At 46.5% G+C, this 26,195-nt stretch overlaps 1 protein-coding gene across 2 annotated transcripts in view; it reads left to right on the top strand.

The window, feature by feature from the left end:
• Positions 1–26,195, top strand: part of RELN (reelin) — a 2,335,047-nt gene that overhangs the window by 2,183,557 nt on the left and 125,295 nt on the right. For both annotated transcript variants that reach the window (XM_069628072.1, XM_069628071.1), the window contains exons 49-52: positions 3,955–4,148; positions 10,558–10,814; positions 19,594–19,748; positions 25,176–25,390. In XM_069628072.1, the coding sequence (XP_069484173.1) occupies positions 3,955–4,148; positions 10,558–10,814; positions 19,594–19,748; positions 25,176–25,390 (821 nt within the window). The remainder of the gene's footprint in view (positions 1–3,954; positions 4,149–10,557; positions 10,815–19,593; positions 19,749–25,175; positions 25,391–26,195) is intronic.

Here is a 26,195-nt window from a genome sequence, read left to right as displayed (position 1 = left end):
GAGGGAGAGGGGATGTGTGGGGGGTGGGAATGTGCGATAAACCATAATGGTCGTCCATGTCCAGGCTAAGCAGGAATGATATGTGGTATTAGTGGCTAGAGAGGCATTTTGGTGCAGCCAGCCTAGTCATTCCTCTTTTTGGTTTGACTTTTTTTAACTGTGAATTTCTGATAAAGCAGTCCTGCTAAGTGTAATTACCTGACTAGACTGGCATTTGGGTGCTGCCAGTCAAGCTGGTTCTTACTGCAGCATTGTATATTATTCTGGGCATTTGTGATAAAATTATATTATATGATAAGTCATTTATAATGTGCCTGTATACAATTGTTTCTAGGCGCGACAAGGGAGGGAAGTAAGGGGGGGTTTATGATACATAATATATATATGATATATGATCGTTTATTTATATAGCGCCTATACACAATGTGTTTCAAAGCGCTTAAATGTTATGTAAGACAAATGATCTTACTAAGCCTTGTGTCATTCAGATCGTGCAAGTCCGAGAACGAGAAGTGCAAGGGGGGGGGAAAGGGCGGAGGCAGTGCAAGGGAGAGGGGAGAGGAAAACAGGGCAGCAATGCTCTGAGTAAGTGCAGCCAGGGCAGCACGGCTCTGGGTAGTACAAGGGGCTGTAGGGTTACAGTTACAGCTCCTACGTGCATGGTAGGCCCGGAGGCAGTGCAAGGGTGACTGATCAAGAAAGAGCCTGGACTCAGTGAGACTCTGAGGGTAGCCAAGCAACCAGTCGGTACAGTACACATGTTGGTCAGGTAGGTCAAGGAGCAGTGGGGGGGGGGGGTGAGCAAGCAGAGGAGACGAGGAACGTTTTGAGCTGCTTCCGGAACTTCAGGTGGTCCGGCTCAAGCTTGAGAGGGGCAGGGAGGCCATTCCAGAGGGAGGCACCTGCAGAGGAGCGAGATCAACCCCCCTCTTTGCCTGGAGAAGCGTCTAAGCCTTAGAGAGTTGGAGGTAGCTGAGCGAAGGGCTCGAGAAGGAAGGTATTTTGGAAGCGAGCGTTGGATATAGTGCGGGCCCCAGCCCCAGCTAGCCTTGCGGACAATGCAAAGGGTCTTGAACTTGATCCTTTCATCCACTGGGAGCCAGTGGAGAGATTTCAGGGCTGGAGAGATACTGTCCTTGGGCTTGAGGCCAGGGATAAGTCTTGCAGTCCTGTTCTGAATTAGTTGCAGAGGGTGGAGAGTAGGGGAAGGCAGATTGAGGAAGAGGCTCTTGCAGTAGACCAGCCTAAAGAGATCCAGGGCTCTGAGGTAGAGCCCTGGGGAATGCCACAGTTAGAGAGAGAGAGAGAGAGAGAGAGAGAGAGAGAGTCAGAGGTGGTGGAGAGAAAGGGACCAAGTTGGACTGGGAGGGGCGTTCCAAGAGGAAGGAGGTCAGCCTCAGCCACTCCAGGGCCTGATGCGTGATGCCAAGGTTCTCAATGAGTCGATTTATCTGGATGGCGTGGTTGACCGCATCAAAAGCAGAGGAAAGATCAAGGAGGATGAGGACAGAAGCAATGCTGGAATCAAGGTTAGAGAGCAGGTCGTCATGGGTGTACAGGAGAGCAGTTTCCGTGGCTCTGGCAGCTCTGAAGCCAGACTGATGGTCATGGAGAGCATTTTGGAAGGGCGTGGCAAACAGAGTGGCCCCAGGAGGCATTACCCTTGAAATCCAACCCCCAGAGGTATGCATGTTGGAACTCTTTAAGAGAAGCACTAAGCAAAAAACCATGGGTAAGATCAAAAATGTAATCTTTGTATTGGCTAAGCGTAGCATAGCTATGCAATGGAAAGCCACCAGAGGACCAAGTGTTGATAGATGGTGGGGAGACCTGAAGAAATGGGCAGCAGCTGAAACTGGAGTATGGGAAAAGGTGTTGGGAGAGCAAAAACAAGAATTAGGAGTGCACATTCAGCAGTGGATTGCTTTAACCGTAACATTGTTCAACCAAAGCGAGAGCGGTAATGGTGAACAGACTACACAAACTTGGGCTGACAAGGAGGGATCGGGAAAAGGGATATAGATTCCTGAGTTCTAGCAGAGAAGTGAGAGGCCAAAGCCATACAGAGTGCCTGGGAATGAACAGGAGAGGTAGAGACTGCAACAGGATTGGCCAGTTCCTTGCAGATTTTAAAGAGTTCGGCAATGTTACAGGCCACAGAGACGCAGGCTTGAATGTGTGCTCTCTTCTTGATGAGTATTATTGCTTCGACTGCCATTTTGGTGCAGCCAGTCTAGGTATGTCTAAATGTGGCCTGGCATGCTTTACTGTAATGTCATTACGTGTCTACACTGGTCTACATTGTGCAGCCAGTTGGACATGTTTTCATTGTGCCATGGCATTTTTAATAGCAACGTATTAATGTTCCTGTGCGCTGTTGTTGACTTGCGTGTAGTGGATTGATGTTACCCTACAAAACAATTGCAAACACTGTGGCTTTATAGCCAATTTTTCTCTGAAAGTGTGCTGTAAATTGCATTAAAACACATACGTATATCTTTCTCCTAGTGCAGTGTGCGGAAATAACCCCTTCAGCAGCATGTTTGTACGTATTGCGCAAGCGTGGTCATCTAGGCCGGCCCAGAGAGTGGCGCAACCCGTGATTTGTTTCTGAGTTTGGGGGGACCCTCAGCATGGCTCGCAGGGGGGCCCCCAAATTTTGATACTCTACTGGGCCAGTCCCCTTGCACACGCTCCCAACACTAATGCATTGCAGGCTTTCTGCACACCCGCAGGAGCTCTGAGTGCATTTTAAAGTGATTCGCCCTTAAAGGGACCATCACAATGAAATGTGAAAAGAACCAAATTATTTCTATTTGTGTTTAAGGGGTAGAAATGCAAGTGGGACAGCAGTGGTTCATACCGCAGCTGTTGTACTTAAAAAATAATGTGTGACAGGATCTGGAGTGGTCCTGTAATGGGATGTGCGTCCCACTGCACCTATTTTTAATCCGGTGCAGGGTTATGCTTTTTTTCAGTGCATTTTAAAGTGCATCAAATGTGCAGACATGTCCCCTTATTTGTGCAAGCACGAAAAGTGTGTCTAAGATGCCACGTGAATGTGCACATGCATGTTATACACATCCCTATGCCGTTTGTGCATAGAGCACAGCTTTTATTTGGTGCACGTGATGGGATGCGATAGCGCATCTCAATACGTGCGCCAAAAAGGTTTCGAGAATCTGGCGCTTTGGCTCTAAATCTGAATTATTCTCATAGTAATTGGCATGAACATGTGGTGTGATGGATCATTTCACAGTTGGGATGTGTGTTGTTTTTTGGAAAGTAAAGCAGCATGCAAGTTAATTCTCCTCTGGGCTGTGAGGGGCCTCAAGACTTTAGTTGTCCCCTGTGAGCACTGCCTCCTGCCTGTGAGTGATGACTGATTTGAGAACTCACTGATTATGAGTGGTGTCACGTGCAGACACATTTCCTCCCTCAGCTGTGCATCATGAGGATATGATCGATCACTGAGGATCCCTCTTGGTGGCTGACATAGTCGTCCAATGCCATCTCAAGCAAGTCAGTGAGTACCTTCTAGCTATGTAGTGTTTAGAGGTGTTGGAAAGTGCAGAGTTAATGCACCAAGTAGCTTTTCCTCGAGTTGCAGCATGGGACACGCCAAGAGCTGCAGCTTCTCTCCATTCAGCTTTGCTTTCAGTCGGTACATGCGCCCAGATAACACTAATAGTGCATTATAATATAAATGGCCCACTATAGAATTGAATGCACACTCCATTCGATTAATCTACTGCGTGTGGCATGTGGTAATGGGACTACCTGAAAGAGGTTTCACTTGTATATTTGTATCAGTGTGATAACTGCCGTACAATAGTGCTCTGGTGTCCTCTTCAGCAAAGCATTTAGCTTAGCAACAAAGGGACAACCCTTGTCTTGAACCAAATGCCCCAATCCACATTCAGATCAACTCACTCTCGCTGTTTCTCCCTCCAGGGCTGCAGCCGCCTGCTGGTCACGGTGGACCTGAACCTCACCAACGCCGAGTTCATCCAGTTTTACTTCATGTACGGCTGTCTCATCTCGCCAACTCACCGTAACCAGGGCGTGCTGCTTGAGTACTCGGTGAACGGAGGCATTTCCTGGATCCTTCTCATGGAGATATTCTTTGAGCAGTACAGCAAACCTGAGTATGTCCAAGGGACCTGGCAGTGCCCGCAGGGATTGTGTGGAAACGTGTGCTATTTCTCTCGCGCTTTCCTCCATTTGCACAGGTAGTGTTTTTGATCATTTGTTCCAGGTCGGAGTGGGTGATGAGAGCATTTGGCAGACGAGCCGGCCGTGCTGCATGCTCGGGTAAGTCAAAGGAAGATGGTGCTGAAGGACAGAAAATGGCCTCCACGTCCACCCAGCCAGTGCTTTCTTCTGCCTGCTCCGCGACCAACCACATACATGTCCTCTACCTCTTGCACCATTCTGCTGTGTGTCCGTCCTATGAATCTTCTTTAAAATGTATTTCCTTTTGTTAGCCCAAGACTCTCCTCCAGTCTCTTACCTACACACATTCTGCAGCACCCTCATCTGTGCTTGGCGAACAAGTTCCCTCTGGATGCATGTGTTTACTTCTCCTGCATTCCCTTCACCGCGCCTTCACTTTGTCACGTTTAGCTCTTCTTAGCTTGACTTCTTCTGGGATCTATGTGATCACCACGAGTCCCAAAATACCACATACGAAAATCCCGAAACTGAAATGTCCGAAAAGCAGATAATGCGCTGTAAAAGTGTACATGTTCTAACTGCCTCACACTTAACCTTACCTCTTTGACTGCTTCCTCTTGAGCCGACATGATTCCCTTACTCCACGAGTGGTCGGAAACTCCTGCGAGACTGCTTGTGTTGCATTTTTGTCAACTTTATTGGCATCTGGTTGCAAACTGTCCCTAAGATTCGAGGTACACCCCTGCAGCCCCCGAACCCTGCGTGGCATATTTACGGCAGGAAGGGAAGCAGGGGACGCCCCAGCAACCCCTACTTTTCGGTGCGACAAAACAGGGATGCAGCATTTCCGCTATGTAATAGTATATGTGCTGTTTTATTTTCGGTATTTTGTAGTGATACTTCTTCTGTCCTTCACTTCTTCTGAAATGCATTTCATCATGACAAAGTGAGGCTTCCCATGAATTCTCTTCTTTAGTAACCCATGTTCTTTCACCTACCCCACCCTTAACCTAAACCTTAAAGCTAACCGTAACCATATACCTTGCCTTTAGCTTACAGCTGACTCTGTCCTGTCCTCTTACCCCTAATCCTTTCCTTACCCCTACCCTTAACTGGAACACAAAAGTCAACTTTTACCCAAATCCCGTCCCTAACCCCACACCCCTCTGCTTCCTCTACAATTCACTGTATCATTAAAGGGAGAGAAACACTGTAAACCCCCTCTTTTCTTAGCCATATTTGTCTTCCTATCCTGAAGATCCCTTGCCCCAACATTAGATCTAACAGTAAACTAAACCCTTACCCAAATCTTGATCCAAACTCAAACACAGATCCCAGCAATGATCCTAACACTAAGCTTGACCATGTGAAGATGCAGACAAAAAAAGCAAGCAGTGAATCTATAAGCGGTGGGCTTACACGTACTTGTTTTGGGTAGAGGAAAAGGGGCGGGAGTATCAGTCCCTCCACTCACAGGCAGTATAATCTATGACTATTAACACCATCATCATCATCGTCATCAATCAGCTTCATTTCTGGCCAATGCCCATGAAATCATAGTACAAAGCACATCAACTATATACAAGTAGAATTACAATAAATATACACTAAAACATCGTCATATGGCACAAGCAAGACATCATCCATGAACTAAAATCACAAGCATAAGGCCTCATTACGAGGCTGGCGGTAACACTGAATCCGGCGCCTGACTTCCCAGTGCCACCGGATTTTGTAAGTCCCCATTCCCATGAAGTCCGATAGGACTCCATGGGTACGGGGACTAGGAAGCGTCAGAACCCGTTGCTGGCGGTGCTTTCATGGTGACTGTGCCTGCCGGGGCTGCTGCGCCCAGCAGGGTCAGACCTGTTGGGCGCAGCAGCCGCGGCAGGCTGACTTGTAGTGTGGCAGGCCGAAAAGAAGGGTGCCAGTGAGCTTACCGGCACCCTTGCCACACGTAATGAGGCCCATAGTTTCTATTGCTAAAATTAATTGCTAGCGTTTAAAATGGATTCTCCATGCCTTGTTTAAAAAACGTATACTACGTCCTGTTAGCCATTTTACACAGGACAAATGCATTGGTTAGGGAGAGGGTATAATATTTAACGACGACGGGATAGAGCCATCTCTTTGTCAAACTGGCGTATGCCAGGCAAAGCAGGAAAAAAACGAACGTCAGATTCAACTTCTGAGGTGGAAAATATGCAACCCTTGGAAGAATCATGGGGCCATTTATAAGTTAGTTGGGCCACTGGCAAAACGTTGAATCTGAATTTTATTTAAAGTGCTCTCTTCTGACTCAGATACATATCTTTTAGCTAGGATTCAGGGGCCATGTTAAACTTAAATATTAAGTAGTCTGGAAAGGTTGCGAGATTAACAGACTCGAAGATCAGGGCTTCCTAGTATAAAATATCAAGTTGAGACCTTGATCGTCCCCATAATTTCATCTGTTATTGCACCTTTGTCTGAGAAAAGACCCTATTTTATCTAATACGTTTCATATATGTTTATGCCATTTCCATGATTTCCCATTAGTGGAATCGACTACATCAAAAAAGATGCCTTTATAAAAAGCTAAATTGTTGATTTTATTCATGAAAAGCAATAAAATAAAGGTTTACTTGATGCCATGTATCTAACAACTCTCACCCCTGTTTCCATCATAAGCGGTACTGTTGGTGTACTGGAGGAGGTTAAGTGTTTTCTTTACAAATGAGTTTTCCACTGCCGACAAAGCAAAGGTATCACTCTGACCCAAAATCTCACATCTGTAAAGGGCAGCTCACCTGCCCTTGGCTCAGTACACATCCAAAACTGTTAAGGGGAGGCGATGGCCTGTTTGTAGATTTAATGTGTGGATCGTTCCTGATCACTTATTCAGGGCGAGCACACTCTTGGCTACTTGGCCAGTCCATTTTACGTTATCTTGGAACCGTATGCATAGGTAATCGTAGGAATGGACTTGCGCAAGCCATTCCATATCGAAAGAAATGGTTGTTTTAATTGTACATGTAGAATTACACAACATTACAACCGTTTTGGAGTGATTAATTAACAGACTTCTCTCTTTACAGAAATATAAGTGTTGCTATCTGTTTTTGGATACCCATTTTTGTCCTTAAGATTAAGACTGTGTCGTCCACTTATATCAAAATACTAACTTTACAATTGCCAATCCTAGTCTATACTTAAAGATGAAATTCTTAGGATCAGGTCATTCACATAGATTAGAAAGAGTAGAGGTGCAAGGATGCACCCCTGTCAAACTCTGGTGGTCACTGGGAATGATCGTGTTCTTTCCCCCTGCTTGCCCACATCTTACTGCCGCTCTATTATTCTCATAAAGTTTCTGTATAGGGCTAAAATTCAGTTGGAATTTTAAGATGTCCCATAACATTGCTCGATCAAGTAGACCGACCATGGATTTGAAATCCATAAAGAAGAGGAACAGTGGTTCCTTTTTATAGGACACTTACTTGCTTAAAATTGAATAAAGGCAAAAATCCTGGTCTATGGTGCTCAGGCCACTTTTGATCTGAGATTATACCACTATCCTCTACCCAACTCTCAAGACGGGATACATGTGTACATTCGAAAGGCCATCAATCAGGCTCATACGTTTCGGGAGGATAGCTCCGGGGAAACGTGCTCACATTGGAAGTAAGATAATGCTGAGCAACACAGGTTCAATCCCCAGGTCCGCATTTAGAAACCTCTGGGTATTAAGCAGTTATAATAACCCATTACAATTACAAAGTCTATAGTTTGATGGTAATAGTCTGCTGCCTTTTTCAAAAATCGGGACAATTTCAGCCGTTTGCCAACTGGAGGGAACATAATCAGTACTACTTAGGTGGTTAAAAAACCAAGCGAGTATACGGTGCCAGATATTTCCATCTTCTTTGAAAAGATCGATGGGCATCTTATCGATACCCAGACCTTTTCCTTTCCTTAAAGAGTTTAAGGCCCTCTGTGTTTCTTATACACTAAATTCGAGGGGGGCATAGTACGCCTCCATTGGCGCTGGCACAGCAACACCCTCCTCTGCATTAGATGCATAAAGGGTGCAAAAATGCTGTAACCATGTATCTTTAGTTATAAAAGGTTCCACCTCACAGTTTCGGGATGAGCTTGATTGTATAGCTGAGATGAGATTCCAAAATACCTGGGTGGTTTATGTTATGTAGCTGTTTTCAATGCCTCCCATCGTGCTTCTTCTGCTGCTTTTTTCCCTATTTACCAGATCTTTGTTAATACGCCTTGAGACAGAAATCCGCTCTGGGGATCTTTTGGCTTTAATCTCTCTCAGGCGGTCCCTCCTGGTTGATCTACATTCTGAATCATACCATGTATTGTGGATTGTTGATTTCCTTTGTTAACTATGGGATTTATAGATACTAGCAGATTACAGTAGATGATTTCTAAAAGATTTGGGGTTATACTTTCTGATACTAAAGCTAAATGAAGTATTGGGAGAACTGCTTCAAAAGATCCTCCGAGCATTGCTCTCATAATTTAACTCTACCCATTGAATTCTCTTCTATTTTTCGAGAGGACTATGTCCAATGAGTGAAGATCAGTTCTAAAAATCGATTCAAAATATAGGCCTCCAGCTCATTTCATACATGCAGGATCATGGTCACTCTCTGTACGGGCGATTACTTCCAATGATTTCCCAGCATCCCAATTAGTCACTTCCAATAATATTTAATCTATGCAATGGATCTGTGGCCCACTTCTAAATGTTGGTGCTGATGGGCGATCACCGGGGAGTCGTCCATTGCAAGCCCAATGTATAGGATGAATTAGGAGGTATTTCCTTCCCTTGACAGTAGCTGCATTTGAGAAAAGGGCATTCTAACTCGCGTTTACCCTAAATAGAGTCTTCATCGTTTGGGAGGTTGGTAAGTAAAGGGAGAGGCTCCATCTGAGTGTTGAAATCTCCCGACATGACTTTCTGTGTGGGTAATCTCTTAATATCATTAGCTTCATAGTTACTAATCAGGTTCTCAAGTTCTCGCAGGACCTTAGCAATGTTGCCATTTTTACCAGTGCACACGTATAGATTATAAATGAACAGAATCTCCTTTAGGAATTTCAGTTTTAGAGGTAGTATATCCTTTGAGTTGGTCTCTATTTTTTCAATCCCAACGTTTAGCTTAGTGCTCACCCACATCACCAGCCCTCCACTCGGTCTGACTTTGGGACTTGGTACAGCCAGCTCAAAGTAATTGGCATATCCTGCCTTTGGGAAATCTCCGTTCAACCATGTTTCCCGGAAGCAGATCCCCTGGAATCCTTCCAGGGATGTATGCCATTCCGAATCAAAGATTTTGCACTTTACTCTTGCTAAATTCCAAGGTAGTATTGTAAGATCATTGAGAACTTTAAATGTTTAAAGGACAGTGCTCACCTCCTCTGGAGTCCCTTGGTGCTGGTTCTAAGATGGTGAGGGAAGGCCGGGGAAATCAAGTTTGTTGGGATGACTATATTTGCAGGGTTTGAGAGTCCTTGCTGTGTGGCAAACTCAAATGCTTGGACTGTGTCTGGGGGTGGACAGTGAGTATGCAGGCTGAGGCAACAGGTGACACTCAAGAAAGGATGTGCATGGGTGACCCTCCAACCGGATACTTTCTCTGTATACCTAGCACCGACATGAGAATTACTGGATATTGGTCGCAGATTAAATAAGGAACGGACAATGTTTTATGAAAAGCCAAAAGTAGGTCCTGTCAACTAGCAAGCGTGCGTGTTTGTGTGTGTGTGTGTGTACATATAACGTATTACATATGCACTCACTTAACTGTGAATGGCTGTTTGCACTGGTTATCAGTATGCCAGATCTCTTAATGAATAATGTAAAGTCAAGTGAATTTAGATTTTGTTATTAACAACGGATTGAGTTTAAGGATCAAACTCTGTTCTGATAGTTATGACATGGGCCTATATGTAAATGTAGCATAAATCTCTACCATTAGTCCCACACATCCACAGTGTTGCTAATGGTCTGTGTAGGTGGGTGTGTTTCTGTGTGGGTGGGTGAGCGTGTCTGTGTGTTGCTTTGAGGATTTTTGTCCTCCCTAATTGAAGCTAAATTGCTCAGATGAAGCAGCTCTGAGCAGATACCACATTTCTAAGCCTAATTCTTAAAGGGTATGGGATTATGGGAATCCTCATGTTTGCATTGCCTTTCTACTCGTGTCTTGTATAGCTGAAGTTGAGGAAGTGTTCACTTGCACAGCTTCTATAAAGGGAGCTGAATTAGAAGGTTCAAATACATAATTCCTAAAAAATCCAGTTTCCCAATTTCTATATCCAGAGTCATGTCTTCTTTCTAAAGTCTGACTGTGATGTTTGTCAATTGCGGTTCCTTCTTAGCTTTGTGAACATTCTTCTGCCTATGGAAGCCCGGACGGTGGGAACGCGGTTCCGCTGGTGGCAGCCCAAACATGACGGCCTGGATCAGAATGACTGGGCGATCGACAACGTGCTGATATCTGGCTCAGCGGACCAGCGCACGGTGATGCTGGACACCTTCAGCAGCGCCCCTCTCCCCCAACATGAGCGCGCCCCTGCTGATGCTGGGCCGACGGGAAGGATTTCCTTTGATATGTTTGGAGAGGAAAAAACCACAGGTAAGTCATGAGGTGTACCTCTGTACTGTACACCACGCGAGCATTTAGAAAAAAATATATCCTGCCAAACCTGCCTGGCAATTATCATGGGAAGGAATTATTGTAAAGTTTTAATGAAAGAAAAATATGTTTACTATGGACCTCATTAGAAGTTTAGTGGTATGATGACACCAAACGGTATTACTGTTACCGGAACTTGGTCTAACTGAATTACCCCACAGATTACAAGTGCCGGTAACGGTGGGTATTCCCCATTCCATTAAGTCCTATAGGACTCCATGGGAGGAATTTCTGGTATTATTGCTGGTATTACCAGCACCGGAAATACCGGTGCTGCTGGTGGTGCAGTGCCGGAAATTACTGGCAGCTGGGTGCTGCAGGTCATTCCAGCCACCCCACCACCAAACTTGGCAGTGTGCCTGTGCGGTAACGTGCCGGTATGCGATAATACTTTTAGCCATTCGGTGGTCCTTAAAATGCTGCCTACAATCCAAAACTATTGTTATGTTAAGTGAAGATAGGAAAGCTCTGAGTAGGGATACACAGCCTGTAAGTGTTGTTTGGAAATGTACCCACTCAATGACTGGCAATGGCCATGCTAGTGCCCCTTCACGCCCAAGTCTTGCATTGTGCTTTCTGAGCAGCCTTCTGAAAGGTAATGGCTTAATTGCATCTATCAACCAGCTCCTGGTGTAATAAGCTGTCTTAAACAAGTGTGCCTTCAGCCACTTAATATATAAATAGTCATTGGGCCTCATTACGAGGTTGGAGGTAGCCTTGCCGGTTTTACCGGCATGGCTACCCCCAAACTCGCATCTGGCTCTGGCACCCGCGAAAGGGGAATCACCGATCCATTCTGACCTCGGCAGACCCAGTAATTCCCCTTGCGCAGGTGCCGGAGCCGGTACGTCCCCATTCCCATTTGAGCCCCCATAGGGCTCAGTGGGAATGGGGAAAATGGTAGCAGCAGTACCGTTTATAACGGTACCGTTGCTACCATCATGTTCTGCTCGCGGAGTGCAGGTACGGCCTCCTGGTCAGATCAGGTGGCTGCAAAGGCACCCGCGAGCACAGGTCCTAGTATGGCGGTATGGTAGCAACGGTGCCGGTAGCGATACCGGCACCGTTGTTGCCTTACCGCCATACTCCTAATGAGGCCCACTGTGTCCCTGCATAGTTTCCTTGCACTGAATTCCTTTTGAAAGCACGCACTGACAAAGCCAATCATTTTGGCTGTAGTATATACATTAGATATGCATTTGCCAGACCACTGCCATAATATGCAGAGGTAGTAGCACATTTGCCAGCTGTTGGCATTTTATGGCCAGGCAGTACCATTCAGGCAGTCCTAAAAAATGCAGATCTCCTGTCCACATAAAAGTCAAGAATATTGGCTTTGCCAATGCTTAAATATCCGTCTGCGATAATTGTTCCTCTTCACTGATGTGGACACAGGAGCATCAGCAATCATTCACAGCACAACTTAGTTTTCAGGTACTGCGGCTATGCACAATGACTATAAATGAGAAAAAAATACATATACTGGGCCTCATTGTAAGTTTGGCAGTAGCCTTGCCGGTGAAACCGGCAGGCTACAGTCAAATTTCTTAAAAGTTCCAGCGCCTGCGAATGTGCAATTACCGGGGCATTCCCGCCCACCGGACCCGGTATTTAGCCATTCGGAGGCGCCGGAAAAAAATGCTCCCCATTCCCATTGAGACCAATAGGGCTCAATGGGAATGGGGAGGTTGGATGCACCGGCACCATTCAGAATGGTGACGGTGCATCCGACATGCTGTGCTCGCGGGTGCCGCTCTGCCCGCCAGGTCAGAACTGGTGGGCAGAAAGGCACCCGTGAGCACAACTCGTAGTTTGCTGGTCCGGTAACTACAGTACTGGCAAGCTTACCAGTACCAAAATTCCCAGACCGACAAACGTGTAATGAGGCCCACTGTCTTTCAGTGAAGATTATTTGCATACCTGACCACTCTGGAAATCCAACTGGATTCTACTGCTCGGTGGGTTGGCAAGCCTAGCTCTTTTAATGATGATGAAAGTAGGAGACCGTCTACAGGTTGGATTTGAAAACAGTCTTCATGGCCATAGAACATGTACAGCAAGTGTTTAACTACTACAGGATGTTCTGTGTTGAAGTCTGTTGGTATATTTGCCCTCTGTTAGCTTCAGGGCTGAAGTCGAGGGCACATGCAGAGGGTGGACGCAGCATTTTCTTTAGTTTCCGAAACCCATAAAAAGGGTGTCGAATTTCTCGGGACACTCCTGTCAAGCACCCAGATATAGAGTTTAGGGATTGTATAATCACATGTCAAAGGCTCCCCTGCTGAATAAAGGTAGGCATTCCAGACTAGTGGGGTCCCTAGCCACCCCCCACTTTGTCCTTCCATGAGCTCCCTCTACCCTAGCCCAGGTTTCCAAACTCCACAACAGGATAAACTGAAACACTAGACACAGTTAACCCCTGTTGTCTGGTTCTAACCCAGCCTTTCAATGAGGGCCTAAGGGCTGTAGCCTTAGCTACCTTACACCCTCTCTGACTTCCAAAGGGTTCCCTACCCATCCTTATCTTCTCCTCTCTCTCTCACCCCTCCTCTCTTTGCCTCTCTTATCTCTCCCATCTTCTTCAGATCATCTCACACTCCTTCCTCACTCCCCTCTCCTTTCTCTCTCCTCTCCCTCCTGGTACGCCTTCCTAGCTCCTGTTCACAAACTTCCTAACTCTCATTTTCCACTATCTATATTCACTGCATCCCCTAATCCCCCACTCTCCTGCACCCTTCTCTCCACACAGAGTTTATCATGAACACCACACTCACTACAGTGTCCCAAGCTTGGTAAAACTCTCACTCACAACAGCATACCCTCACTCTTAATCAAACACTTCCACAAACTTGGCATAAGACAAGAGATGATGGCTGGAAGATTTAGAATTAATTGTAACCCCTGGGATTGCTCTGGGCAACCCTCCAGATCATCGTTCTTCACCTGCCAAGCCATTACAGAAGAGGATAGACCATATGCCAATAAGGCGTGGTCCTACCTGTAAGGAAGGCATGGTATCAAACAGTAAGACAGACACAAGTGATCACAGTTCAAGAGGGTTTATTGAACCTCAATTGGGTTTGAAAAACGTCTAATCGTAAATCTAAAGATGGGAGCAAGCTACGACCATCAAATAATAATGACACAGTCCTAGTTGAGTCTGCCGAAATAAAAGGGCCTGTACTAATAAACCTATTGCCAATCCTTACTTCTAAATACAAATAATGTGGGAAGCAATCTTTTGCAAAAGAAAAGTATTCAAGAAATGATATCTCAGGACATTCAAGCTGTTGGCTTCCCTTTCCCACATTTTCAGCACGGGGTAAGGCGGCACACTCGAGCTAAGCACACTCCCTGGTTTCTCTAGCACGAGGGAGCAGTTCAAAGCTTCCACATCAGGGCCTTCTGTGCCAAAGTCTCTTTTAAATTAAAGTCTCTTATTTCAAAGGGCCTGATGCAACACAACAACATTGAAGTTCCTTTCTTCTCAGGATTTCACATGTACAACTTCTGAGGCGATTTACTGTTCACCCCGGGCTCCCCTCCACCGGGCTAAGACCCACTTTAACACAATAAAGTTCCTCTCTTCTTAGGATTTCACATACATGACATTTTGGGTGATTCACTGTTCACCCCGGGTCCCCCGCCACTGGGCTCGGACCAACTTTATCTACTTTTCCAAATGTTCTCTACTTCATCAAAATCGAAGACTTTCAACTGTGCGCAGGATTTTGCTCAACCCTTCACAGGACCACTTCGATTCACAATTATTTCTTCTCTTCTTGATATAACTTTTTCCACACTTTCACTTTTGCCACTTCTCAGCAAGATACCTTACAGAGACCTTTGATTGAGCACCCATGCAGTGCCGGACCACTACGTCAAAGGTATTTGATCTTGTGCTTTTAAAGTTCAATCACTCATCAGCAGTTCAACTTTACTTGCGTCTCTTATCACACGCGTTCTAACAATGTTCATTCCAGCGCTCGCCAGATAATGTTGCTGCCTGCAACGTTGGCTTCAACACAGACCGGTCTTGTATCAGTCTCCCCAACTCACCGGCTGTGTTGATTTCACTGACACTACTTTGTTCTTATGATATGATCTGATAGGTTATTCATAACGCACTTAATAAATACCCAGAGGTTTCTAAGCGCAAGCCCGGGGATTAAACCTGTGCTCCGTGTCATCTTGTTTCCAAGGCGAGCACGTTGCCCCTGAGCTATCCTTCCGAGACTTGGAGCCAAGGACTGAACCACAGCGGCTGGCGCTTCTCCCCACCTTCATTATTGACGTGGGAGGGCCCCGAGTACCTCCGACACACATTGCAGGATTATTCATCCTGGTTTCCTGGTTTTATGCTTTCTATTCTCGAGGGTTCTGTAAAATAATGATTCCTTGTCGAAAAGGTAAAGGGAACTTCCCTCCTTGAGATCCCTTTTGGTTTTGCGGTCTTTCTTCTCTCGTTCAGCTGCCACCTCGAAACTGCTGTTTCCTCGCGTGCTTTGCCATGCTCAGAGTGTGCTCTTGTGCTCTGCCTTTTATCTGTGTGGGGAAGCTTAATGGAAGTCAGGTGTGTGTGATGGTCAGTAATTGCCTGACCTCGTCTGACCATTGTATTGGGACATGTCAGGTATACTGCTCAGGTGTTAGTCTGTTTTCTATCATAGCGGGCTGTCCATTTGAAAGTGTTTGTGTTGTAAAAGGTGGGGGGTAGAGTTCCTAAATATCCTACCTGGTAGGATGGGGTAAAGTTGTTACAGGGAAGGGGATACCGCGTCTCACCATCCGGTGTCCCACTCCTACTCCCGAAGACCCCTCACCCAGGTGATCCTCCTGCACTGATCCGGTTCATGTTATTTCATCACGGGATGTTTTTTCGCTGGGTTTTTTAACCGCAAGTTTTTTATCGAAAAAACCCATCACATTTTTTTAAATTTCTTTTTGGGGGTGATTCCCCCATAGCACCCCATTCCCTTTCAGTTTATATCTATTACCAAAAACCTACATCCCATTTATATAATTTTTTAACCCCCCCAAAAAATGTGATGGTTTTTTTTGTTGATAAAAAATTAGCGGTAAAAAAAACTGCGAAAAAACGTCCCGCGATGAAAGGACTTTGTACCACTGATCCACCCCCAGGAACTGGATCCAAAAGCGATGGCTGTGTCCTGGCCGCCTGGATGACAGAACCACAGGAACTAGTGGATGAGACATCTTCTGGTTTCTCACACACCCCAAAAGGAGTAGTCCAGCTCGAACTGCTAGGTCACATCCCTTCTGCACAAGACCACAAGCATCCCCAGACATGTTTTGGCCTCGTTGGGCCTCATCAGCGAGAAATAGCATGGGTCTCTATGCCCAGCAGGCACAGGACCCATATTTGGGTATACCCGTCCCAATCTGGGTGACTGTAGTAAAATGCAAGAGGTGAAGGCTCGAAGGTTTAGAATTAACCTTAACCTTCCAGCCATCACCACTTTGTTTTGCTCTTCCACAAACTCTTCAGCACTCCACTCCACCTTCTGCTCTCTGCTGCATTATCTCTTGGTCCACCGTCTCTCCTTCTGACCTCACCCGCACACCCCTCACTCTTGCATCTGAGTGGGGGTCTTTTTTGGCACTGCCTTTCCTTAGGTTCACCTCCTCCCTGTGCCATTGGTCCTTGGTGGCCGCCTACATCAGATTGTGATGGGGCTCCGGCTTCCCCTTGACAGGGGCATGACCATGACCCTGTCACACTCAGCACTGTTCTCTGCTACACTGAAAACCTGTGCCAGAGTGAGAGGACAAGAGTTAAGATCAAAGATATGGCATGTTTGTGGGTGGAATTGTAGTTAGAAGCTGGCAGTGGAGTTACGCCCAAATGGTATTTCGTCACAAGTCTCCACTAATAAGCATCCATTTGAATATTGATTTACACAATGACATCTAGTTGGAGGATTTCTGTCGTGCGCAGTCTGACAATTCTATGTAAAACAGGAGGCCATTGCATTTTCTTGGATTCAGTTCTTCCTAACCAACCCTCCAGGGGGGACTTTACAGAGTGGATGATTATATTACAGAACGTAGCTGTGAGCTTACAACTAGACTAGTATAGAATCCTCTGTCGGGGACTTCAGTGAGCGCTTACTAATAGGACGTGAAACGCACGCGTGATGGCGGCAGCTTTTGGAGGCCTAAATCCTACCCTTAGGAATCGGGTGTGGTCCCATTAAATGGCAAACAACTGTTTTTACAAAACCAAACACAGCCCTTCGGTGACATTTCAAGGAACGCTATTTACTTCCTTCAATGGAAGCTACCCATTAGAATTTTGGACAGCTATAGCAGGATGAATTCACCTTAAGTGCTCTTTAAACCTATTATAAATCACTTTGCCTGCGACCTAGTCCTTCATATGGCAGATAATTCCTCAGTAATCTACAATATTCTTATTAGGCAACTAAGATCCTAATCACCCTACCCACCGATTTCTGTCTGATGCTTTACCACATTATCTTAAAACTTGGCTATTTAGATGATTCCTTACTAGCATTTAACCTGTTCAACCTTTAGTGCCCAGACATCCTTTCTACCAGCTGTTCTCCAATTACAACCCACTTACTTATGGAACACGGGTAATATAGCTCAGTGGCAACATGGTCGTCTTGGAAACAAAACGACGCAGAGCAACCGAGGTTCGAACCCCGGGTCCACGCTTTGAAACCTCTTCGGTATTACGCGTGTTATAAAAACCATAATACATATGTACCCTCTTCGTCAAACCCACTTCTTTTGTTTGCTTATTTACAGCCCTATTTAATCACAGCTCACCCCATGCAGAATAATTGTCCAGGATGCATATTCCGTACCGGAGGTCATGTTAATTCTGATGTCATCCTTGTGATGGCAACAGTTCCTTGACAGCGTATATTTTCTTCAATCCTCTACTTTGTCCAGGATACAATGATGGGCTGCTCCAGTCATGTCAAAACCAATCTAAAAGACCTGCATTTCTCGCTTGCATTCAGTCGCATTCAATGCACTGATTATTCGTAGGATCGGGACCACACCATCAAACTCTAAAAAAAGAAAACTCATTCTGGATACAACTTCCTTTGAACAACTGTGGAAGAGGTTAAACAATACAATGATCCTGGTAGGTGGTCTTCTGGGGTCTGGCCTACTTAATGATCCATGGTCCCAATCCCTTCTCCTGTATCTATTATACCTGTCAGGCATGTCTAGCTAGAAGCATCAAGGTGAATGGTGAGTATCTCTGGACCAGGCCAATGCTATCTAAACCTCGTCCCCCAGATCTCTCTTTCTACCCTGATGCCTGCCAAGCGTTGCAGCACAGAGAAGACATGGCTGGAAGGTTCAGAATGAATCTAAACCACTAGGATTGTTCTTGGCGGCAACTCTCCAGACCACAATTCTGAAGCCTGCCATGTTATTACAAAAGGGGAAAAACCATATGAAAATCCTAGTCCAAAAGGGGCGGCCCAGCCCGGAGTGCTTGGTCACATCCCTTCGGGCGGCCCAGCCCGGAGTGCTTGGTCACATCCCTTCTGCATAACACCACAAGCACCCTCTGACTACATGTTTCCTCCTCATAGGGCGTCATCTGTGAGGTGTAGCTTAGAATTATGGGCACAGCAGGCACATGACCCATGTCTGGGCATACCCATCCCACTCGGATTCCACTGACCGTGAGATGCAAAGGGTGCCCAACCAAGGACTTTGGAAACGAGTAGCAAAGTGACCAACACTGCTGTTAGATTACATCAGCATGTTTAACATATGTTAATCAAGTTAGCTGCCTTACTGACGTTTTGTAATGTTTTTGGATAACTTGAAAAATGCTGATTTGCTGAACTGTCAAATTAAATACAGTACACATTTGTGTCCTTGATATCTGGATATCAGGTAATGATGTCCCCATACATAATGTCGCTGGGAAAAGCCACTGGCAACATTATATATGGTGACATTATGTATGGGGATAGGTTACGGGGATGTCCCCTGCTCCCCTTGTAAAGAAATATGTTGGAGTTGCAGGGGTGTCCCCCGCATGTTCAATGTAATAATGTCTCAGCCAAAAATTGCAACTTTTTTGTCAGGAGACATTTTTGTGGGGAAATTATTACATGGAACTGCATGATTCCACAAGTCCTCTCTATGAGGGAAAATAGTAGTATATTCCATCGGATCATGAAATGAGGCACGGTATATACGGATAGAACTGTGGACACCTTGGAGAACAAGACGAAGCACCAAGAAAGATGGTCTGCACAGATGGAGCTGTAAATGTGCTTTCTCTATGTAGAGAAAGAAGAGCAAGCAAGCTAAACTATCATTAAATGGTTCACTAAAGAGTGCACATTAGTGAGATAAAGAGCGTGTTTCACAAAATAAAACAAAGGCAGCAACAGACATGCACACCATTAACATTGAGGAGATTGAATAGTCAGTGTTGGGCTTCTCACAATAAAGTTCTCAACTAAGGCTATACACAATAATATATTTAATTCTATTCCCTCAGTGAGTCCTTTTTTAGTTACGGCCATTGTCTGCAATACATGTTTCTCGGAAGCTCTTTCAAATCTAAAATGAGTAGTGATACTTTGGCGCCCACGGGTGGCCCTGCAAAAAGCCGGCAGATGGAGACCCCAGGTCAGATCTGTCTGTGTTTTTAACCATCCTTTTCTTTGTCCTTCTCTCGCTCTTCATTTAGTTAATGAACACTGGCTATTCCACGATGACTGCAACATTGAGCGGTTCTGTGACTCTCCGGATGGGGTGATGCTCTGTGGAAGTCATGACGGCCGGGAAGTCTATGCAGTGACCCATGACCTCACCCCCAATGACGGCTGGATCATGCAATTTAAGGTAGCGTCTCAACCAGGTGGATCATCTGCAAAACTTTCATAGAAGCATTTGTAAGACTGGAACAGGCCCTTTCAGCTAAGTCACACATGCCACAGCACCACATAGTATCCATGCCTGCAGGTTCACCTGCAGTTCAGAGCCACTGAGCAATGCATCTTGGGTATGCAAATTACCCTAGATGCAAGCTTTCTACACCAGGAAATTATCTTTTTTATATAGGGCAGTGCTAGTTTGTGCACAGCTGTATCAACCTAAGACAGCTCTCAATGTTTCAGACAATCACAGAGGTGTTTCACCTCATGTAGGATCATCAGTGTGGAATAGTCAACATCATTGTGGTTGGGGCATTGGGGTAAGTTTTCACGAACACCATGATTGTTATACTGGACTTAGAAAATCCTTTATAAAAAAAGTCCAGACGATCACCATAGCAGTGATATATGCCCCGAACACTGCACAAGCTTGCTTTCTCAGCAACATCCTCCCCACGCTCACTTCCTTCACAGAAGGGCGCCTGCTAATCGGAGGAGACTTCAACCTCACCCCAGACCCTAACATGGATAAGGCGCTTCCCTCCCCTCCAGGAAGAACTTCTCCCGGACGCTGGGAATGGCAGAATTTCTGAGGAACACAGGCACCATTGACACCTGGAGACTGGCTCACCAAGGAGAACGAGACTACACATTCTGCTCCCATGTACACAGAGGCTACTCAAGGATTGATCTCCTGCTGATGTCAAGCGAACTCTACCCCTGCATTGAAGATATTCAAATCGGCCGCAGTCATATCTGATCACGCCCCAGTCATAGCCAGCCTACAAGTCGAAGGCCTCCCAGCTACTCCGCAGAGAGCCTGGAAACTCCAAGACTACATTCTAGCAGACACAGCATCTAGCACCTAGCTCCAGGAATCCCTTGCGAACTATTTCACAGAAAAACTAGCGAAAGACACCTCGGAAGCCACTGTCTGGGACGCAATGAAGCCAGTCATCAGAGGTGTGGCAATCAACTGTACAGCAGCACACAAGAGGAGGCACCAACTCCAACTCTCCAAGCTGGAAGCAGAAGTGGGTGAAGCAGAGACAAGGCACGCCAATCCGTGAAGGGTGGCAGAGAACTTAAAAAAGCAAAGGTAAAACTCGAAATGCACCTGGCAGACCGGACGGCCCAAACCTTAGCCTACATAAAACAATACTACTATATAAACAGCAGCAAGGCAAACCGCCTGCTGGTCCAGAAGCTAAAGAAACTAATTCCCGGAACAAGATACTAACGCTCCAGGACCAAGGGGGCAAGCCCTGCTGCACAGAAGCGGAGAAGATGGAAATCATCACCAAGTACCACAAGGGGATCATGTCCAGGCCGATCACGAGCAAGGAAGCACAAGCCCAATACATGCGATTGGTCCGACGAGACCCCTTACTCCCACGGCTCGACGCCTTAGAACTCCCCATCACTGCGGAAGAAGCAGCAGACACAATCCGGTCTCTGAAAAACACTGCCCCAGGCCCTGACGGTATAACCGCCCAATTTTACAAAAAGTTACAAAAAGTTCGCCCACATTTTGACCCCCCACCTCGCCTCGTTGTATAACTTCATTCTGGACTCCGGCTCCGTCACCCCCTCAATGGAGGAGTCCCTGACGGTACTGATATTGAAGCCAAGGAGAAACCCGGAGCTCTACTCCTCATACAGACCAATCACACTATTGAACAACGACGCAAAAATCTTCTCCAAATTTCTGGCAAGCAGATTGCCAAAATACCTCCCAGAACTGATCCACCCGGACCAGACGGGATTCATCCCAGGCCGAAGCACCTTCGAAAACACCAGGCACACCCTAAACATCATCGAATCAGCAAGCAGAACAGGGGAACAAATGGCAGTTTTGTCACTAGATGCGAATAAAGCATTCGACATGTTGGACATGTTGGACTGGGGATACATAGAGGAAGCCCTGAAGCACCTAGGCATCGGCCCAAAGTTCCGTAAATGGACCCTGGCCAACTACCAACACCCAACCACGGCACTGAGGATAAACGGCACCAAATCACCCAGAATCCACATCACCAGGGGCAAAAGACAGTGCTGCCCAATATCCCCACTCATCTTTGCACTGTCTTTGGAGCCGTTCGCCTGTAGAGTTCGCCAGAACCCCTTAATAAGCGGACTAACGGTGAGGGGGGAAGCATACAAAATAGCTCTGTATGCAGACGACGTCCTTCTAACCCGGACCAAGCCCGAGTCATCCCTGGAGGCGCTGTGGGACGAGTTGGCCAGCTTCGGAGCGGCCTCGGGGTTCTCCATCAATCCCGAAAAATCCACAGCCCTGGCGATTAACACCCCAGAAGGCATGATAGAAACATTAGCCGCCAGCCACCCCATCCAGTGGGCCAGCTCGCACTTTACCTACCGGGGGGTAAAGATACCACGGAAAACGGAGGAGGCGTACAAACTGAACTTCCCCCCGCTGTTTGAGGAGCTCCAGTCAGACCTAAGAAGATGGAAAAAGCAAGAGGTGTCATGGCTGGGAATAATAACAGCAGTAAAAAGGAACATGGTGCCAAGAGTGCTCTACCACTGCCAGGCCCTCCCAATCTCCATCCCCAGGAAAGACCTACAGAGGCTTCAAACAAGCATCATGAAATTCATCTGGGATGGGAGTAAGCTGTGAATAGCCCGAAGGGTGGTGACGAGGAGCAAGGGAGCGGGAGGCCAGGGAGCCCCAGAAATAGAGAGATACTGCCTGGCCGCCCAACTCTCCCCGGCATTCACCTGGTCACTAACCACTAACAGGCCTCGCTGGGCGAAACTAGAGGAGGACTGGTGCGGAGCCCCCCAGAAGCGCTCCCACACATCGTTAGACCCATTGACCCCCCCCCAAAGAGGGGCCCCTAACCGCAACCAAGAGCACAGTGGAGAGTTGGAGGAGGGCAGCCAGGAGATGGACCCGTGGGAGCACAATAGGCCCCCTATCCCTGATCTGGGACAACCCTGACTTCACCCCCGGAAAGACGCCCAATAATTTCGATCACTGGAAAACAGGAGGCCTGAAACATGTGGGAGACTTCTACGCGGAGGGATCCCTGCTAACATTGGAAGAATGCAAGAGGAAATTCGGGGTGCCGGAAACAGAGATTCCGCTATCCGCAAATCTGACACTGGCTCTCGCACGAGCCCATGAAATCCAAGGGCTGCAGAGAACTAACGGCCCTGGAACAAACGCTCACAGCGCCTCCCCCCAGAGGGAAAACATCGGCCTTATACGGACCTCTGGACAGAGGAGTCCCAACCAAAAGAAGGCCTATATGGAAACATGGGAAAGGGACATCAGCAGAACAATTGAAATGGAAGAATGGGGGCACATCTGGACCAGAACACAGAAGAGCTCGAAATGCGTCACCAATAAGGAAGGGGCGAGCAAAACCTGCTACAGATGGTACCTAACCCCAGAGACCCTGAACAAGAGCAACCCAGCGATCACACCGCAATGTTGAAGAGGATGCGCAGACACAAGCACGCTGTATCACTTGCTCGGGACATGCCCAAGGTCCACAAAATACTGGAAGGAAATTCTGGACCTTATCAAGCAGATCACAGGCCTGACTATTCCATGGGACCCAGGAATTGTCCTAGTGGGCAGCACAGGGGATGGCCAATTCCTGCTTACTGGCGACTTGACAAGCCTATGCACACAACTTCTCACAGCAGCAAAGATAGCCATGACAAGACTATGGAAACATACGGAGGGCCCTGCAGTGAGCCTGTGGTGGGCCAAATGCTGGGACATCACAGTCGTGGAAAAAATAACCGCCATCTGCCTGGAAAATAGAAACAAGTTCTTTGACACCTGGGCCCCCTTCATAGACTACGCGAACCAGTTCCCTGGAATGGCAAGGAAACCACCACCCCTCCACTATCTAGACAAATATGACTAACGCAACTCAAAAACAGCCCCGAAGACCACACCGAACTCACCTTCCCGAGTGAGGTCAACTCGGAACCAAGAGCAGCGGAGGGAAAGGCGAACCCCCAGAAGCGCCCCACCGCAGACATCGAATAGTTAGACCTCACGGCGAAAGACAACTGCCCAAAACACCCCCAAGGACTACAGCACCCCCGATTGTCCCTCCCCCAGTGTACCCCCATCTCCACCTGATTATGTTTTGTTTGTTATGTTCATCTCTAAACGAATGACACAAGATGTGAATTGAAGTGCCTGAGATGTTTGTTTACTGTTAAAACCAAATAAAAAGATTAATTGAAAAAAAAAGAAAGTCCAGCCGACATTGACAGTAAACTGGCCCATTTCAACTGGTCCAGACATTCCACAACACCTCCAAGTAGCCATCCCTGAAATGTCACCTCTATTTAAGAGCGACTGAGCAATGCATTGTGGGTATGCAAATTAGAAGTATTTTTAATTCCAGTGCTCTACTACACGCAGAACTCAGTGTTTAAAGTAATTGTCCTTGTTTGATATGAGGCAACACACTTGATGGAACACATTTTCTATGAAATATTGTTTGAAATCTGATAGTTATTTTAACTCAAAGGATTGTGTGTTCCATTTCTTATGTTCTGATATAGGCAGGAAATTATGTGACTTTTAAAAAAAGAACTTGGTTTTGTGCCAGGTTACACATATGGCAACAGAGTCCAAATGGCTACAGCTCATTTTTTTCATTAATTGTTAATTTTTTTAGATAATCATTTTTATTTTATTGTTGTTTTGTAAATTGCATAAATTGTATACATAATACTTCTGAACACTTTTGGCAAAAGAGGAGTAGGTAAAAAAAAGAGGAACATTAGATATTAATCTGTGCAATATAATGTTCATTTTACAAGAATTACAATCCTGGTGTATGTTATGATATGTCGATATGTTGCAGTTACGTAGCAAATCACTGTCGTAGTTGTTTCAGAGCCCCTAGCTAGGCTTCTCTGTAGTGTTCCACATTGTGATCCCGCCAGGGGTGTCCAGACCTTAGCATTCTGGAGGAGAATTTGTATGCAAGTGTATAACTAAGCGAATGGGGGCACGGGAAATAGATATTGTGATAGACAAATGATCATTATCACAATTAAGAGAGCGACTATGTTTCAGGAGTGTTTTCCAGGTCTAAGAGCTGTGTAAACGGGATGGTCTTGGGAGAAGATATGGGGGAGAGGGAGAGGTAGTCTGAGTCCCCAGAGGGTGCATCGTCTTTCAGCGGGGGAGTGGGTCTGTCAGCATCCAAGTGTTTACATGTGCCTGAGGGATCTCCCTCTCTTGTGGGATGGGAGTAGAGGGAACTTTACTTCCAGAGCAATTTCTTGAGGTCACCCTTGAATCTGGGGAAGGTCCGTTCCAGTCAAAGGTTGAGTGGGCCTATATTAGGGTGAGTCAATTGTACTCATTATTGTGCTTTCCTTTATGTATCAGATTGCTGCTGGCTGTAAAACGACCGAGAAGAATGTCCAGAACCAGGTCCATGTGCAATATTCCACAGACTTTGGTGTGAGCTGGAGCTATCTGGTGCCTCAGTGCGTCCCCGCCGACCCCAAATGCTCCGGAAGCGTCTCGCAGCCATCTGTGTTCTTCCCAACAAAAGGATGGAAGCGGGTGATCTACCCATTGCCCGATAACCTGGTTGGCAAGTAAGTGTGAGAAGGAGACTAATCACAGAGAAGGCGTGGACTGTCTTACCCATAGTGTGTTCGTAGGGAGTGGGTACCTTTGTATTGCTGCAACACTGTTCAATAACACATCGGGCATGATGCGGGAAAACACATGGGACTTTAAATCTGTTTTCCCAAGCTATCTGTGAAAATTACCAGTGAAGGCATATCCACAGATCCATGACATATTGATGCATCCCTAATATACAGTTTATCTATGTAACTAACTCTATCTATAAAGGATAAGACACATAGTGCCAGAAGAGCGTTTGAGGGGGTCGGATCAGAGCGAGATCAGAGATAAGCTCCAAATGCACCACTTCGGGGACATCTGCCACAGGCCCGTCTTTCCATCCACTCACTTTAGAATACAGCTACGGCTATGACAAATTCAGTGTAGCTGGACATGTAATGGCTTCGCACTTACACCATACCTGCCTCAACACCTCTTCCATTAGAATGCAGCTACTGTCACCCGCAGGCGTTCCGCTTGGCGGCTTCTCCCGCGTTGGAAATTAGGACACAGGTATGCAGGGCACTAGTCCCTCCTTTGTGTCCATCACGCTTCCTCCTCACGACGCGGGGCCGCTGGGAGTATAATTACCTTCCCGGCCCAGCGGTCCCTGCGTTGCAACTGTCCAGTGGAAGCCCTCGTTACTTCCTGGTTCTTCGCTCCTACCCCGTTTCAGCTTCCGTCTACTCTGCTCTGCTCTGCTCTGCTCTCGCGCCCCTTCTCGGCGTACGTTTTTTCTCTTTTCTCTCTCTCCTCCAGTTTTCCCTGTAG

The sequence above is a fragment of the Ambystoma mexicanum genome, chromosome 12, assembly GCF_040938575.1.
Source record: "Ambystoma mexicanum isolate Mex_15411 chromosome 12, UKY_AmexF1_1, whole genome shotgun sequence".
NCBI lineage: Eukaryota > Metazoa > Chordata > Amphibia > Caudata > Ambystomatidae > Ambystoma > Ambystoma mexicanum.
Note: the sequence above shows the minus strand (reverse complement) of the source record. Positions and strands in the feature narration are given on the sequence as shown.